This window comes from Amblyomma maculatum, chromosome 1, assembly GCF_055883805.1.
Source record: "Amblyomma maculatum isolate TAMU_Amacu chromosome 1, ASM5588380v1, whole genome shotgun sequence".
NCBI classification, from domain to species: Eukaryota; Metazoa; Arthropoda; class Arachnida; order Ixodida; family Ixodidae; genus Amblyomma; species Amblyomma maculatum.
This window is the reverse complement of record NC_139344.1, coordinates 302,276,415-302,290,541: the sequence shown is the minus strand read 5'-3', so window position 1 is coordinate 302,290,541 and position 14,127 is coordinate 302,276,415. Positions and strand designations below refer to the sequence as shown.

Genomic DNA, 14,127 nt, shown 5'->3' with positions numbered 1-14,127 from the left:
AGAAAATAACAGTTGCTTTGTCTGCAAGCTTAATACATTTTACATTTGCCATCAACTTCATAAAAAGCACTTTTTTTAGGGAGAAAAGGTCGGATTTGTCTAATTTGTATGTTTTTTTATGTCGTTTTTGTTCGTGCCGCATTTCGCTGCCCCGCAACCTTGCCAGCTGTGCCACCAGATGGCGCTGGCTGTGCCCTCCACGCTGCGCATCTCTATTTAAGAAAATGGTTCTTTGGTGCGCATTTTTTCTATAAGATCCGCTCTGTCAAGATGTCTAGGCATGCGAAGCAAGTTATTGCAAACGTGTATGCTCGGAATAGAGCCCGTTTCGGCAGGAACCACCTGCCTACAGAACGAGCGCGTAGTGATACGCCTACTGCTTTTTTTCTTGCGGACTACTTGCGTAGCTTTCGCTGCGTTGCACCTGATGTATGAAACGGAGTATAGCTATCGGTCCGAGAGTTGGTTTTATAACACCTATGACGGGCCTCTTCATTTGCCTTCGCAACGAAAACAAAATGCTTGCTCCCTATTCTCGACCAACTTTTGGGGAGGAAATTTAGATCAGTGTTGCATAAGCTGCATTCATACCCCAGCAAGTGGCAAGCGCTGTATCCCAGCCACCTGAGGCGACGTTTGCCGCGAGGTCAGCGACTAGTGTAATCTGTCAAACAGTGTTCATGGAGAAATATGTGTTATTCATGTCTGCTCAATCAGCAACGCAACGATTTATGTTTAAAATCTGCTGTTTCTGGTAACTGAAGATGCATCAGCATCCTCACTGTAATCAGACTGCAGTCGTTTCCACACGCGCGGCGGCGAGCGTATCCTGCAGCGCGTGCTCTCCTCGACGCGAGGGGCGCTCCCGTCAGCGCCGGAGTTACGTTCACCCGTTGCCTATAATACGAGTCGAAAATCTGACATGATAAAATAAGGGGAAAAAAAACTCATATTATATGCGGGTTTTTATAGCAATTGCTATTACAGTTGAATCCCGGTACAACGAACGTCGCTTCAACAAAATTTTTGCCAGAACGAAGTATTTTGCTTTCCCCGTGAAACCCCCATAGGACTTAATGTACTAAAATTTCCTCACAAACGAAGTACTTTGCTAGCACATGTTCGCTTCTACGAACTTTTTTTGCGAGGCCCTTCCGTCTTGTCTTTCTTCATAAAGTGGGTGCTGGAGAGAGACTCTCTCGTTCCCGCCGTTTATTTTCATCGCATACCGCTGGGGGAAGAGGGGCGCACCCAATCTGCACATCCTCCTTGCGCGCACCGCTCGTTTGCTTTTTTTTCTTTTTTCCCTTCAGATGCCCATGTAAATTTTGAAGAGACGTCCCGCCCCGCTCATTGGCAAACTCCGTTCTCTTTGTAAAAAAACGAGTCCGCCCTTGCCTATGCTGAGCTTTTTCGCAGATGCAGCTAGCAGTCATCTCGTGATCACCGTGCTCGCGTTTTCCTGCCAAGCAGGAAAGCTTGAATGATCGCGTGCGGCCAGTGTTGGCTGGCAAGCGTTCGCAGCCTCCTAGCAAAGAGGGGCTGCTCAAAAGCGCGTGTAAAATTCACCAGCGCGTAATTATGACGTCATCTCCTAGAGTCTTCGGCGACGGCGTCTGCTAGGAACCGAGCGCGTTTCAGGCAGGCTGAGGACTGGTGGGTGGATTTTCGTACCCTGTCGGAAAGAAAAAAAAAAAAAACGCTAGGCAGGCTGAAAAGCGCTGCAGGAAGAAGCCCACTCTGCATCACCATTTTTCTTTGTGCATCCTTGTCATTCGTGAGTGCATCGTTGAGCATGGTCTCGTCTCGTCTCTGCTAGTCGCTGCTAACTTCCTAGACGTCACCGCCAGCAAAGAAGCGGAAGTTTCTTTTGCTAGAAGAAAAAGTGGATATCGCCAAAGCAGAAAGCGGGAAGGAGGAGGTGAATATTGCCTCAGGTTTTGGCATCGCGCAGAGTTCATTGTCAAGGACACTGAAGAGTAAAGAAAGCATCGGCAAGGCACTTGTGTCTGGCACTTCAGCTCAACACAAGGTGACGCAGCCAACATTCGAGGAGCTTGATATGGCTGTCTACGTCTGGTTCGTCGAAATGCGAGCCAAGAACATCCCGCTTAGCGGAAGCATTGTTCAGCACAAGGCCCTCAATTATGCCTGTTTGCTAGGCCTGGATGACTTCAAGGACAGCACAGGTTGGCTCAATCGCTTCAAAGCGAGGCACAACATCTTGGGAAACGTTTTGTGCGGTCAAGCAAGTTCCGCGGACATTGGCGGAGCATCGGAATGGGTGGTAGATAACGTGGCTGATATTATGAGCAGCTACGTGCCGTCCAATACTTACAACGCGGACGAGACGGGCCTTTTTTATGAGAAGCTGCCAGTGAGAATGCTAGATTTTAAAGGGCAGCATTGCCAGGGTGGCAGGCACAGCTAGAAAAGTGTGACTGTGCTGCTGTGCAGAAACATGGATGGATCGGACAAGCGTCCTTCGTTAGTTATTGGCAAAAGTGCAAAACCGCGCTACTTCAAGGGAAACAGAAGCCTTCCCGTCAAGTATGTCGCTAATCGGCAATTGTGGATGACCCGTGCCATATTTGCGGACTGGCCTACGGCATTTGACCGCGGCATGAGCAGGTAGAACCGAAAGGTTTGTTCGCTCTTGGACAATTGTTCTGCCCACCGCATTGACTACGTCAAACTGTCAAGCGTTAAAGGGAAGCTGAAGCGGTTTTCAAATTGCATGAAATGCTGTGGTTGGGAAGAAAAGATCTCGAAAATCATATGTTTAAATTTTGTCTCGATTCTGTCCGTTAAAACAGCTGCGATCACATTTTAAAAACCCACCGCGGACACGCCCCCGTCGCCTCCGGAAGCGCCGGGTTGGGGGATGGCAAAATTGGGAGCTGGCGGAAGTGACGCCATTCACGGGGAGCCGGCCGGCCGTCCTGCCCGTTCCGCATTGCTTGCTCCGCTGCGTCTCGCGCTTTGGCATGGCGAACAACGATTCAACGTAATCCTTTGCTAGTGCCGTTTGTTTTTTCCAGTTCGAGCATTCTGTGTGGAGTGGGTGTAGCGACAAGTGCCCATCATGCCGTCGTTCTGCGCAGCATTCGGCTGCGCGAACACTGGCGGCAGGGACGATGTGGTGTTTCACACGTTTCCAAAGGACAAGAAACTTTCAGCGCGGTGGGTCTCTGCCGTGAAGAGGAAAAATTTCGTACCTACGAAATCAACTGTGTTGTGCTCGAACCATTTCCGTGACAGTGACTATTATCGGAGCTTGGGAACGATGCGGGCACTTGGAATTCCAATTAAATCAGCGCGACTGAAGCCCGGAGTCGTTTCGTCGGTGTTCCCGCACTAACGCCTTGCCACCTCCAAGAGCGGCCTTCGCCAAAAGAAAGCGGCGGGAGGTAAGTTTTTAAGGTACGCTTGTGCCTGTCCGTGGTTTGCTTGTGTGGTTCAACGTTCCGCGAACTAACTATAGCTATGTGAAGGACATAGTGGCGAAGGGCTCGGGAAATATTTCTCCTGCCCGAATCTCCATAGATCTGATATTATACAGGCGCCTTGCATCTCCCAAAACTGGATTGCGGCTGCTGTGGCGGGGCCAAATCCCTCTACCTCGAAATCAGCGTCCTAGCAATCGGCACCCAAGGGCCATAACTGTATAGTGGATCGTGTGAACATACCCTGTGCGCCGCAGCGACAAGTCGGCGGCACGAGGCCCACCAGTTAATAAGGTGCGACTTGGCAGCCCGTCGGTTTCCTTTCGACGACATTCGTCAAAACAACCACTGAGCCACCGCGGTGGGACAGTATCTTTTTTTTTTTTTTTGATTGCGTGCTATCAGCGTTGTAGTACGCGGGGGTATATCTGTACAGCATAAAACTGAGACCTTTGGTCGGAGTTTCGGATTCTCTCTCATTCACACTCTGAACATATATCTGTCAAAATGCACCATATTGGTGCAGTGGCAGTAGCTTTCTGTGCTCGTTAGTAAAGTTGCACTCACGCTTGTGCTGTTAATCAGTATAAATCTGGCTTCTTTTGAACAGATTCTTGTAACTACATCTTTCACAATGCAAAAGAACAGAGTGCAGGGAAAAGCACGTCTCAGGATAGTAAATTCCTTGAGGCTCCTAATCTTTGGATGTGGTCTAAGGCACTGTGGTTATTGATACTAAAGAAAGAAAATGCTTTTGTCAGTGTTTTCATGAATTTTTATGTATTTCTTCATAGTAGGCTGGCATAATTGTGTTGTGCATATTTCATATTCTTTCAGGCCCTCGCAGAAATGCTCGAGAACATGCCTCCTGAAGAAGAAGCTACCACTTCTCCCCCTTCGCCATGCGAAGAGAATGTAAAAATCAGGGTTACAGAGGCACAGGTCGTCTCAAAGGAAACTGCTGACAAAAGCCTGCAAGTTGTGGTGCGGCCGCCAACAGTTTGCAATGCATCCCAAGCAGATATAAAACCCAGTAGTAATAATAGTTCGTAGTAATAAAAGGCCTTCGGATGTAAGTAGGCACCGTGCTCTAAATAAATGAAAAACAAATGCTTTACCTCGTGTGACTAGTGTAAGCATGCCGGCGTTTTGAATTCGATATTACAGGTGTCTGGTGTTTCGGCTGTTATGCAGCAGCCAGTAAGCAACAGCGTTCAGTGGACCAAAAACAGTTCTTGTTCAGTGGACTAAAAACAACTAAATGCTGCCGAAAACTCAATTTTTTCGAAAAGTGCTTCAGCTTCCCTTTAAAGTGTGATTTTTCCCACCGACATGCGCTTCGATCATTCAGCCGCTGAATCAAGGCATCATCCGAAGCGTGAAGTGTGCATATCAGGAGAGGCTGATTCAGGGGATTCTCTTGAACCTCGGAACTGGCAGGGAAACAAAGGTGGACCTATTCATGGCTCTTCAGGTGATGGCTGCTGCGTGGAATGTGACCCGGTCCACCTTGATCTACAACTGCTTCCAGCATGCCAGGTTTCTTGACCAGGAGGCAATCAGTACAGCTACAGCCGCGGAAGATGACACTCCATCGTCGACTCCGGAGACCAGTACGGCCTGGAAATCCCTCTAGGATGCAGGAAACGTCCCTGTCGATATCGAGCTGGACGATTTCCTCAACGCTGATGCGATGTGCTTGTCTACGAAGAGCTAAGTGATGAGGACATCATTAAAAGTGTTGGCGAGCCGGAAGAGCCACCGTCCGATGCTGAAGACGACTCTGCCCAGGATTCACCCGCCTTGGCAACCTCGTCGCAGATGATGGATGCCTTCGATGTTATTAGGAAGTTCCTGGGCTCTCAAGATGACATTGTGATGGCTCTCTTAAAGGAGTATAGACACCATTTTTTGAAGCGTCGGAAGGAATACGATTGCTTTCCTGGTTATACAGAGATGCTCCCCAAGCAATCCCAACCTCGCACGTTTTCGCGAAGATATTTTTATTTGATTTTAAAAACAAGCCAGGCAAGTACTCCGTTTTTCAAAACCCATTGGCATCGACATCTCTGTGACGAAAACGTGTACACAGATAAACAACATGACGTCATCAAACAACTGTGACGTGGTGTCAGCAAAGCAAAGAGCAGTGACGACACATGGACGGACTCGAACAGCGCCGCCGCCGCTTCCGGCCGTGCCCTGAGAAAGAACTCCGCTTCTGCTTGCTTTACTCGATGGTTTCTTCGTTGGCGCATGTTACAATTACCTCACCGGTGTACGTATGGAGACTGCCTGCTAAACTCAGGCCCCAACAGCATGCCTGCACAAGTGCAGGGCTTACGGCAACGGTGCCTGTCGAAGGCGCACTGGGAACATACTGCGCCGCTCCCCGCCTACCCTAGACGTCGCTAGCCCTAGCTGGTTTCACATCGAAGCGCCAGCGAAAGGCGCTTCGGAACGAGCTAACGCTGTAAAAAACGTCCGAGTTTAGCGCCGCTTTACTGGCAAGCCCATCTCGTAAAATAATTTCTTGCTTTGCGCGACGCCTTCAGCAGCGGAGCTAGCTGACATCAGGTGCGTCGCACCGGGCAGCAGCTGTCGGAAAAAAAAAAGTTCGCTTATATCACTGTAAATATTTCTACCAGGACCTCCGTATTGGCCGAATAATCCTCGCAATTTAATCGTGACTGATAGTCCTTTGTACAAATAGCTATGCAAGCGAATGAACAGCGATCTGCGATAGCTAGATTACAGATAGCGGATGCTGAGGCAGCTATGACTTGGGAGCCGATCGCGGCGGCCACGGCTTTACGCACCCAGATTGCCTTGACTGCGCCAGATGGCGCCACATGCTTGGACGGCGGCACACAGGCCTGCCGCGTCGGGACCAATCAGCGCGTGAACAGGCGAGAGCACGGGAGCCATCGGGAGAGCTTACGGGTTACAGTGGCTGATCGCATCATTACTAAAACATTTTTTTAGAACAGCTTGGCTCACAGCGTTGGCCAACCGGACTGATAAAGCAGCATCTTCACGGTTCCTTTGTTCAACATTCCTACCAGTTGACATTTCCTGCGCGTCAACCCACCAAGCTTTCATGGCTGCTGCTGATTCCTGCTTCGTCGCATGAGTCGCAGGCGAGCGGGTCGGGATTAAAGTGCCCGGCAATGTTAGTAACATCCACGCTACTGGGCAAAACAACGTCGCAGTACTAATTATGCTACGCTGAAGCACTGCTCGACGACGATATTTTCGTGCACGTGCGACAGCAAGCAGACGAAAAACGCGACCCGATGCGTCATCAGATTTTGTGTTTACGCGATCACCAACCTTGCCAGTAGGGAGCGCTCGTGTGGCGTTCTCGTATCTTTGACGTCATCGCGCGCTCGTGTCCTGAGATATCGAAACCGAAACTGGCCCTGATAAATGCACTGATAACAAATTAATTGATCTGTGCTGGGGCTTTTTGGGTCGCAGTCCCTCTGTTTTGGACCACTGTGGATCGATTAAAGCAAAAATACCGGAACAGAAAATGTACGTGTCTATACTCCTTTAAGGGGGGACGCGGGTCTTAAACTGGTCAAAAATGGGCGAAAAATTGATTTTGAGAAAAACGCATTTTCGGAATGTTTGTACCTTTGAGCACTAGCCTTCAAAATATCAACACTGAATTCGGTCGGGAAATACGGCAAAATCGACTTTTAAAACGTCACGGGAGCCTCGAAATGCCCAAAAAGGGATGAAAATTGTTCGAACTTCCCGCGCGCGCCGCGGGTGAAGCAGCCGGCTGATCACCTCCATCTTGGACTTGTTTTGAAGCTTGTTTCTTTGTGCGCATTTTGCGGCATCTCCAAATGACGTCGCTCAAACAGAACGACCACCGTCGCGGGTTTTCCGAAAGCCGTTTCCGGTCCGCTGATTGGCTGGAGCGCGCGCTCGCGAAGCGAGCCCCTCGTCTTGCGCTTCCCATTGGCCAGCGCGACTGACTTGCCTTTTTTTTTTTTTTCTTTTTTTTTAATGTTCTTCGTCGCGGCTGCTGCTTCACTCGTTTATGATGCGCTTTCGCGATCGTTATCAGTCATTCCCGCAGCCGGTGCTGGTCTTTAGACGTAGATATCAGGAGTGTATTGAAAACGGAAGCGCCTAGCGAGTGCGCGTCGAAGAACGAGTGCGGCGACGCGCTGTCAGGGTCGCGCGGCGTGTTCTCGACCTAGCTGCAGCACGTCCGGCGGCATATAATCGTTTGGGAGCGGTTCAGAGGCATCAAAGATAGCATCGATAGATTTAACTGTTCAGCTGATACTCATGGTCCCCACCGACGCTACAACTTCGTTGCTTTTTTATCGCGTCGCTTCAGACGACAGGCGAGCCTGACATCGCGCTGTTGCCCACGTTCCTCTTCCGCAAACGGTTTCGTTTCTTTTTTTTTTTTTTTTCAGATTGTCTAAATAATCGCGTCGCTGCGCTCAAGAGGTGTGAAAGTTTGAGCTTTAGCTCCAGCAAGGGACCCCGCGTGCGGCCCTGCATGCGCTTTACAGCAAAGTAGCAAAGTTTCATTCTGGAACATTAGCCAATTTATTAGGTCATTCCGGTATGCCGCTGTGCTTTAGCCTTAAACCTTGTGCAGGTTTATTAATATTGCAAGACCGTTTTATCGTTATTTTGAGTATTTGTTTGCATTCAAGGGCACTGTCACAGGCATATGAAGTGGTAAATGAAGCTTCTCACGCTGGTTCTCGTGGCGGTATATATTTAGTTACTTTGTGGCAAGCTTTTACGAATATTTGGGGAGGGTACTGTTATATATTTAGTATATAGCCTTTCTCATAAAGAACAAAGCCTCACAACGATTCCATTTATATTACCATAGCTGCAGTGTGGCAAAAGTTAAAGGTCTCAAAATGCAAATACGTTTTTCTCAGTGCTGTTTCTGGACACTGCACTCAGCCTTACTGTGCTTTTTCTCTACATTGTCGCCGAGTGACAATGACAAATTTAGCATCACTGCAGTCATATTGAAAAGATCAGGAGGTCATACAACACTTACATCACTCTATCAAGATTTTTTCAAACTGCCATTAAAATAATATTGCATGTCAAAAACTTTTGCTGATTTCCTGATGGCGTACACTACCTTGGCCATGGGTAATGGTGATAGCTTCAGTTTTAGTTGACATATTCAAAATCCAAAGACAGTTTTGGAAATGGGAAGAGCATGACATTTTTGGTGAGAAATATCACAGTGAGGATACTGATTGTTCAAGTTATAATATGTGGTCAAACTTCAAATGCAGTTTTCTCAGTTTCATATTTTTGGTCGATCTCTACAGTCTTATGCAGGGTTTTGATAACTTCTTTTTAGTTCACACAAATAACTTTGATACCATTTTCTTCAGAGAGAAATGAAGTACCCGATGACATTTTTAATATTTTAGTTTAGGCAATGGATAAATGTCAATTTGAGATTAGCTTAATGAGTTCGTGTCAAATAATGCAGCCTTTTACTCTCACCATAATATGTGAGGATGACGTGCCTTTTTGAGAAAAACGAAGGATGTCATCGGGTATGAGAAGACTTTGGCTATCGATCTATGTAATTAAAAGCAACGAAATGCAATGAGAAAGTTCATTAAAACTGCGTAAGAAATTCACTAATTATGCTCTGGACTTTGTTAGATAACTTTTGATCTAAGACCACCAGCTCAATTATAATTACATTTTTGAAATCAGGAGAGAAAACCACATCTGTGCGCAAAGTTTCGTGAGATTCTAGCCATAACTAAAAAAGTTAGTTTTAAGACCCTCGTTCCCCCTTAACACAGTGTGAGAGTCGCGTGACGCCGCTGCTGGCAGTGAAACGTAAGCAGACAAAGCTTATGGACTTCTGGAAATACTTTTTTTTTTTTTTTGCTCCAGTTGTCCATAAATTCTCGACAATGAAATTTTTCATATGCCCCGCCGATTTCTGTGTAGCAACATTCAACTGTATTGACAAGTTAACTAACAGATGCTGGTCAATTATCACCTGGAACCCATTTGACAACAATCATAATCATGTAAAAAGAGTACCTCCAAAACCTATCCCTTTAAATTACTTCTTTGAAATGCCCTGTATATTTAGCCACCTCAGCGAGTGGCAAAGGTGCAAAAAAAGTTCCTGGAAGAATCCTTTCAAGGCTCCCGCCCATCTAATTGCCACGCGAGCAGCACACATGAAGAGTTCACCTGAAGCACAGTAAATAACTAAATTTTTACACATTAAAGCCAAAAAAGCAACTATGGGGCACATCGTAGTGGAGGCATTCACATTAATTTCAAACACCTATCAATGTTATAATGAGGACCGAAATCTCCACACAGAAGCATTGCCAACCTAAACTCAAAACCAAACCAAGAAGAATCGTGTGCTGATCTTGGTAGAAGTAAAGTGAATAAAGGGTCCACTTACTGACAGCGCCATTGATGTGTGGTTCTTCTATAGACTGGGATGTCACCACAGGTATTTGGATACATTTGGAGCAAAGGCACTCTTTTCCAGTGTAGGTCACTTTTTCCCCACTGGGAAACTGTTGCCTGCAAGCAAAAAAAGGAAAGCCAAGTAACCAATGTTGCCATTCAGTTTAGGACATTCCATGGTAAAACTACTGCTTGTATGAAGCCGTTATTCTTTAGAGGTAAAGAAAAACTTGAGGTTTGTCCCGGTTAAACCTAGTTATCCAAGTGTAATCTCTGTAAAGCATGGCTAGATGACTCACACAGACCATCACGGACCTCATGCATGGTGAGACTGAGCAACCAAGCGTTGCTAAACCTCCTGTATTGTCCCGGTAGGTGCACGTTACCCCAGGTGGTCAAAATGTACGGCATCTCTCGCCTCAAGGTCAAAAGCGCAAGTAAATGGGAGTTGCAGTGCAATAGTTGTACCGCATTGCTGCAGGAAGAGCTCCAGCAATCGGAATTTTCGACGTGCTTTGAAAGGAAGAGGCAGTTTTTAATTTTTAGGTGGAATAATTTATTCTCCTCAGCAATTTGTATCTTGAACAAAGTCAAATTTTAGTCTCTCATCTTTCCAGGACCAAACAATATTTTTCCACATGAGGAACTAATTAAATAAAACAATGTGTCCCTGCAGCTGAAGTGTGATGTCAGCCATGATGAAGAGAGGGACACATGTGGGTCAGTCAGCTGCCTGTCTTGACAGTGCTGGCAGCTTCTGTTTCATCTGAATTTTTAACATGCTCTTCATTCAGATGCTCTGCAAAGAAAATGCCCAACAAAAAAAAAAAACGTTTTATTGCACTATCAGTGCTACACAATTTCCAAGGCTCCGCCAATAAACTTGCTCTTAATATTACCATGATTCAAAAGACAGAAAACTGCAGTAGCTCTTTGACATCATTTCTTAACCTAACAAGGCTCTGCATTAAGAAAACCCGAGTAGGGTGTCTAGCAAACCACTATTTTCAAAATCCCCGACTTTTCCAGGTTTTCCCCGATTCAATTTCCCTGACGAGGGTCAAAAATGTAGCTGCTAATGATAATAAGCATAGGCGAATAATTCCAAACAATAAGCTATTCATTAATCATATTCTGCAATTTACAATAGTGAAAGGCTGTTATTAGTATTTATGGCCGTTAAGAACGTCAAAAGTTTAATGGAAATTAAAAGTGCACTGATGCCAGAGCCTCAGCAGAGCTCTTTGATGCTACCAGTTGCAAAATTTCATACAGACCCCATGTACCAAAAAAGGCGGTTTTCATTGGCAAAAATTCGGGAGTACATAAGTTGGCAAGGCACCCTAGGTCACGGCCGGTCTAGAGGGAGAACGCGCTTCTCTCCCTCAAGACCAGCCATGCCTAGGTGTATAATAGTGGCAGCCCTTAAAGGAAACTGCATCTAAATTGCAAGCTTTCAGATTGTTGATAAATGCACAATCAGCTGGAAAATAAAATTAGTTGAAGCCTTGCAGCAGAGAAAATTCTTAAAGATAACAGCCGTAGAGTTAATTAAAGGGAGACGCGAGTCATAGAACCGTCGAAAATGTTCAAAATTCGATTTTGAGACAAACTCATTTTCGGTACGTTTATCCTTTCGAGCACCTGCACCCAAATTATTAACACTGAATTCGGTCACGAAATGTGATAAAATTGGCTTTCAAAAACGTCCCGGCATCCACGAAATGCCCCCTGAAAAGAGGAATTTTGTTCAAAATTCCCGCGCGCACCGCGGGTGTTGCAGCCGGCCGACCGCCGCCATCTTGGGCTTGGTTTAAAGCTGTTTCCTTTGTGCTTAATTTGCGCTATCTCAAAATGGATTCACTCTAGCGGACTAACTGCATGTGCTGGTTTTCAGAGCTCAGCATGCCGATCACTATCGCGCTGGCCGCTTCCGGCGGGATTATTTGTCGCGTACTACTCTCACGCAGCGCTTCCGCGTATTTTATTCAGTACCCAATTCACGTGCGTATTGGTTCTTCTATAGTGGCAGCTCTGCCATGCACTGGCATCAAAGTAATATATCGCGCCTCGCATTGCGACGCAGAAGCGGTGGGGACCGCGCGCTGAGCACAAAAAAAAAAAAAAAAAAAAAATCTGCATGAATAACATACTGGCTGTGTGCCAGCTTAAAATAACAATAAACTGCAGAATATATTGTGCCATTTTTCCTGACTTACATCTCCGATTTTTCCTTGTGCATGAAATTTCCCTGACATTTCCGGTTTTCCCGGTTGCCAGACACCCTGTAAATATCTGTACACAGTAATTCATCATTATGGGTTGACCTCATAGTGGAGTTTGCATCCCCAATTCTCCTAAGTGATATGCTATCTTTCAATTGACTCAACACTCTGATCATTATAATGAACCAACTGAAGGAGAAAGATTAGAACTATGACAATGCTCCCCTCACGCCATATTGTACAAGGTGCTACGAATACAAGCTGCATACCTTTGCTTCCAGTTTTTCTCCAATACCATTGCCTCTCACACAGAGGTTGTATTTTACGGTCTCTCTCACATGATACCACATCTGACGTCAATTCGCAAGTTCCGCGACCTATAGAGGGCGCCACTGTAAATTCAATATGGCTGCCCGAAGGGTGGTCTGGCTAGTTGGCGGCAGCGCTGCGATGACAGAGGCTACATTGAAATTGATGTAGGACGGTGCTGTTCTGTCGAGAAAGCTCTCAATATAGGCTCTGTTGTGCTGTCACCATACAAGCATTTTGTGCATTTGCATTTCAAGTGAAGTAGAAACCACCCGACGCAGGGTTGGCTGGTCTGGTATGCAAAGCATTCGACTACGGAGAGCGTGGAGCAGCAGGTGTGACTTGTACTGAGGCGGCTTTACTCGCGACGAGAAAAATGGCAGACAAACGTGCGCCAAGAGCAAGAGGGATAACCAGCAATTCTATGGCTCTTATCCTATTCATGGTACTCATTTCAACACGAAGCGCACATTAGTGCCATTGTAGGTGTATGCGGACCCTGTATTCAGCGGCCCCGCTTCTCACCCAATTTCACCTTGCTGCCTAGACAAGCAAAATGCCTATAATGATGGCACTGGAAAGTGGCAATGATGGTCTACAGGACGCATTTCTTTTGGAGCACCACTGGTAGATATCGATTTTGAACGAAAGTATTTTTCAGCAGTAGTCACTAGGTAATCAGCGTAATCTTGGCTTTGAAGTGAGAATGGCTACAACTTCCTGGGTACCACAACGGCTATTGTTGCCCCCCGTCGTAGTAAAATAATCCAAATTTAGTGTGCATGCAGTATTTTCTGACTGCAAGCATTGCACACAAGAAATCGTGTGTAAGACAGTTATTTTTAAATATAAAGAAATGTTACGCTCAAGGGTAGTCCACTCAAAAGTAGTTCACATTTTACGCAGAGTCAAGGTCACTGCTCCATGGTGATGCACTATATAAAATAATCAGGCGAAACTGTCATAGCACTGATCCGAAGTTTTTCTGTGCTGATTACGCAGGAAATCTGAGATAGCGCCGGTTAACAGTGACGATTAAAGGAATACAAAAGCAAAAGGCAGCTCTAGTCATGTCGCTAGAGTTTTTATTTTTCGCATCCGTTCTTCTCACACTGCTTTAAATGTTCATTATTATGCAGGTTCACGTATGCATATATGTTCATGTAGTCTTTGGTCACATAGTTTGAGTGCTGTGCGAAAGAAAGAAAATTGAAACTCTGCAACTGAATTTCCTGTGTAATTTATATCGTGTGGTCTACATGCATGCGTGGACTTTATTATAACATGCTATTATATAAAAAGTAGCGACCGAAAGAGAATGGCACGCTAAAAACAGCATGCGATGCAACAGGAAGAGTAAATGTTGGGCGGGAGGCGCATCTGTAAGCAGAACGTCCTCCGCCGCTACCACCCTTTGGCCATTTCCAGAGGTAGCCGCGTGGCGGGGACACCGTATGTGGAACTTTCGAATAATTAACTAGTATAAGCAAATTATAAATAACAAACCCTATGCCTACAAAGCCACCTTTAAAAAAAAAGCCCCATCCAATGGCTACACACAAAGGTGCCCACCATTTGTCACAAACCTGCCCCCTGCCAACCTTGAGCCCAGGATAGACAGGTCAACAGTGAGAGTGTCAGCTCTCCCTTAGGACTAATGCCAACCAACACCACATTCTCTTTGGGCA

The 14,127-nt window shown here is 46.2% G+C and overlaps 1 protein-coding gene across 6 annotated transcripts in view; it reads right to left on the bottom strand.

The window, feature by feature from the left end:
- Unc-115a (actin binding LIM protein Uncoordinated 115a) overlaps window positions 1-14,127 on the bottom strand; it is a 265,949-nt gene that overhangs the window by 208,087 nt on the left and 43,735 nt on the right. For all 6 annotated transcript variants that reach the window (XM_084577455.1, XM_084576663.1, XM_084575542.1 and 3 more), the window contains exon 4: window positions 9,898-10,022. In XM_084577455.1, coding sequence (XP_084433581.1) covers window positions 9,898-10,022 — 125 coding nt within the window. The remainder of the gene's footprint in view (window positions 1-9,897; window positions 10,023-14,127) is intronic.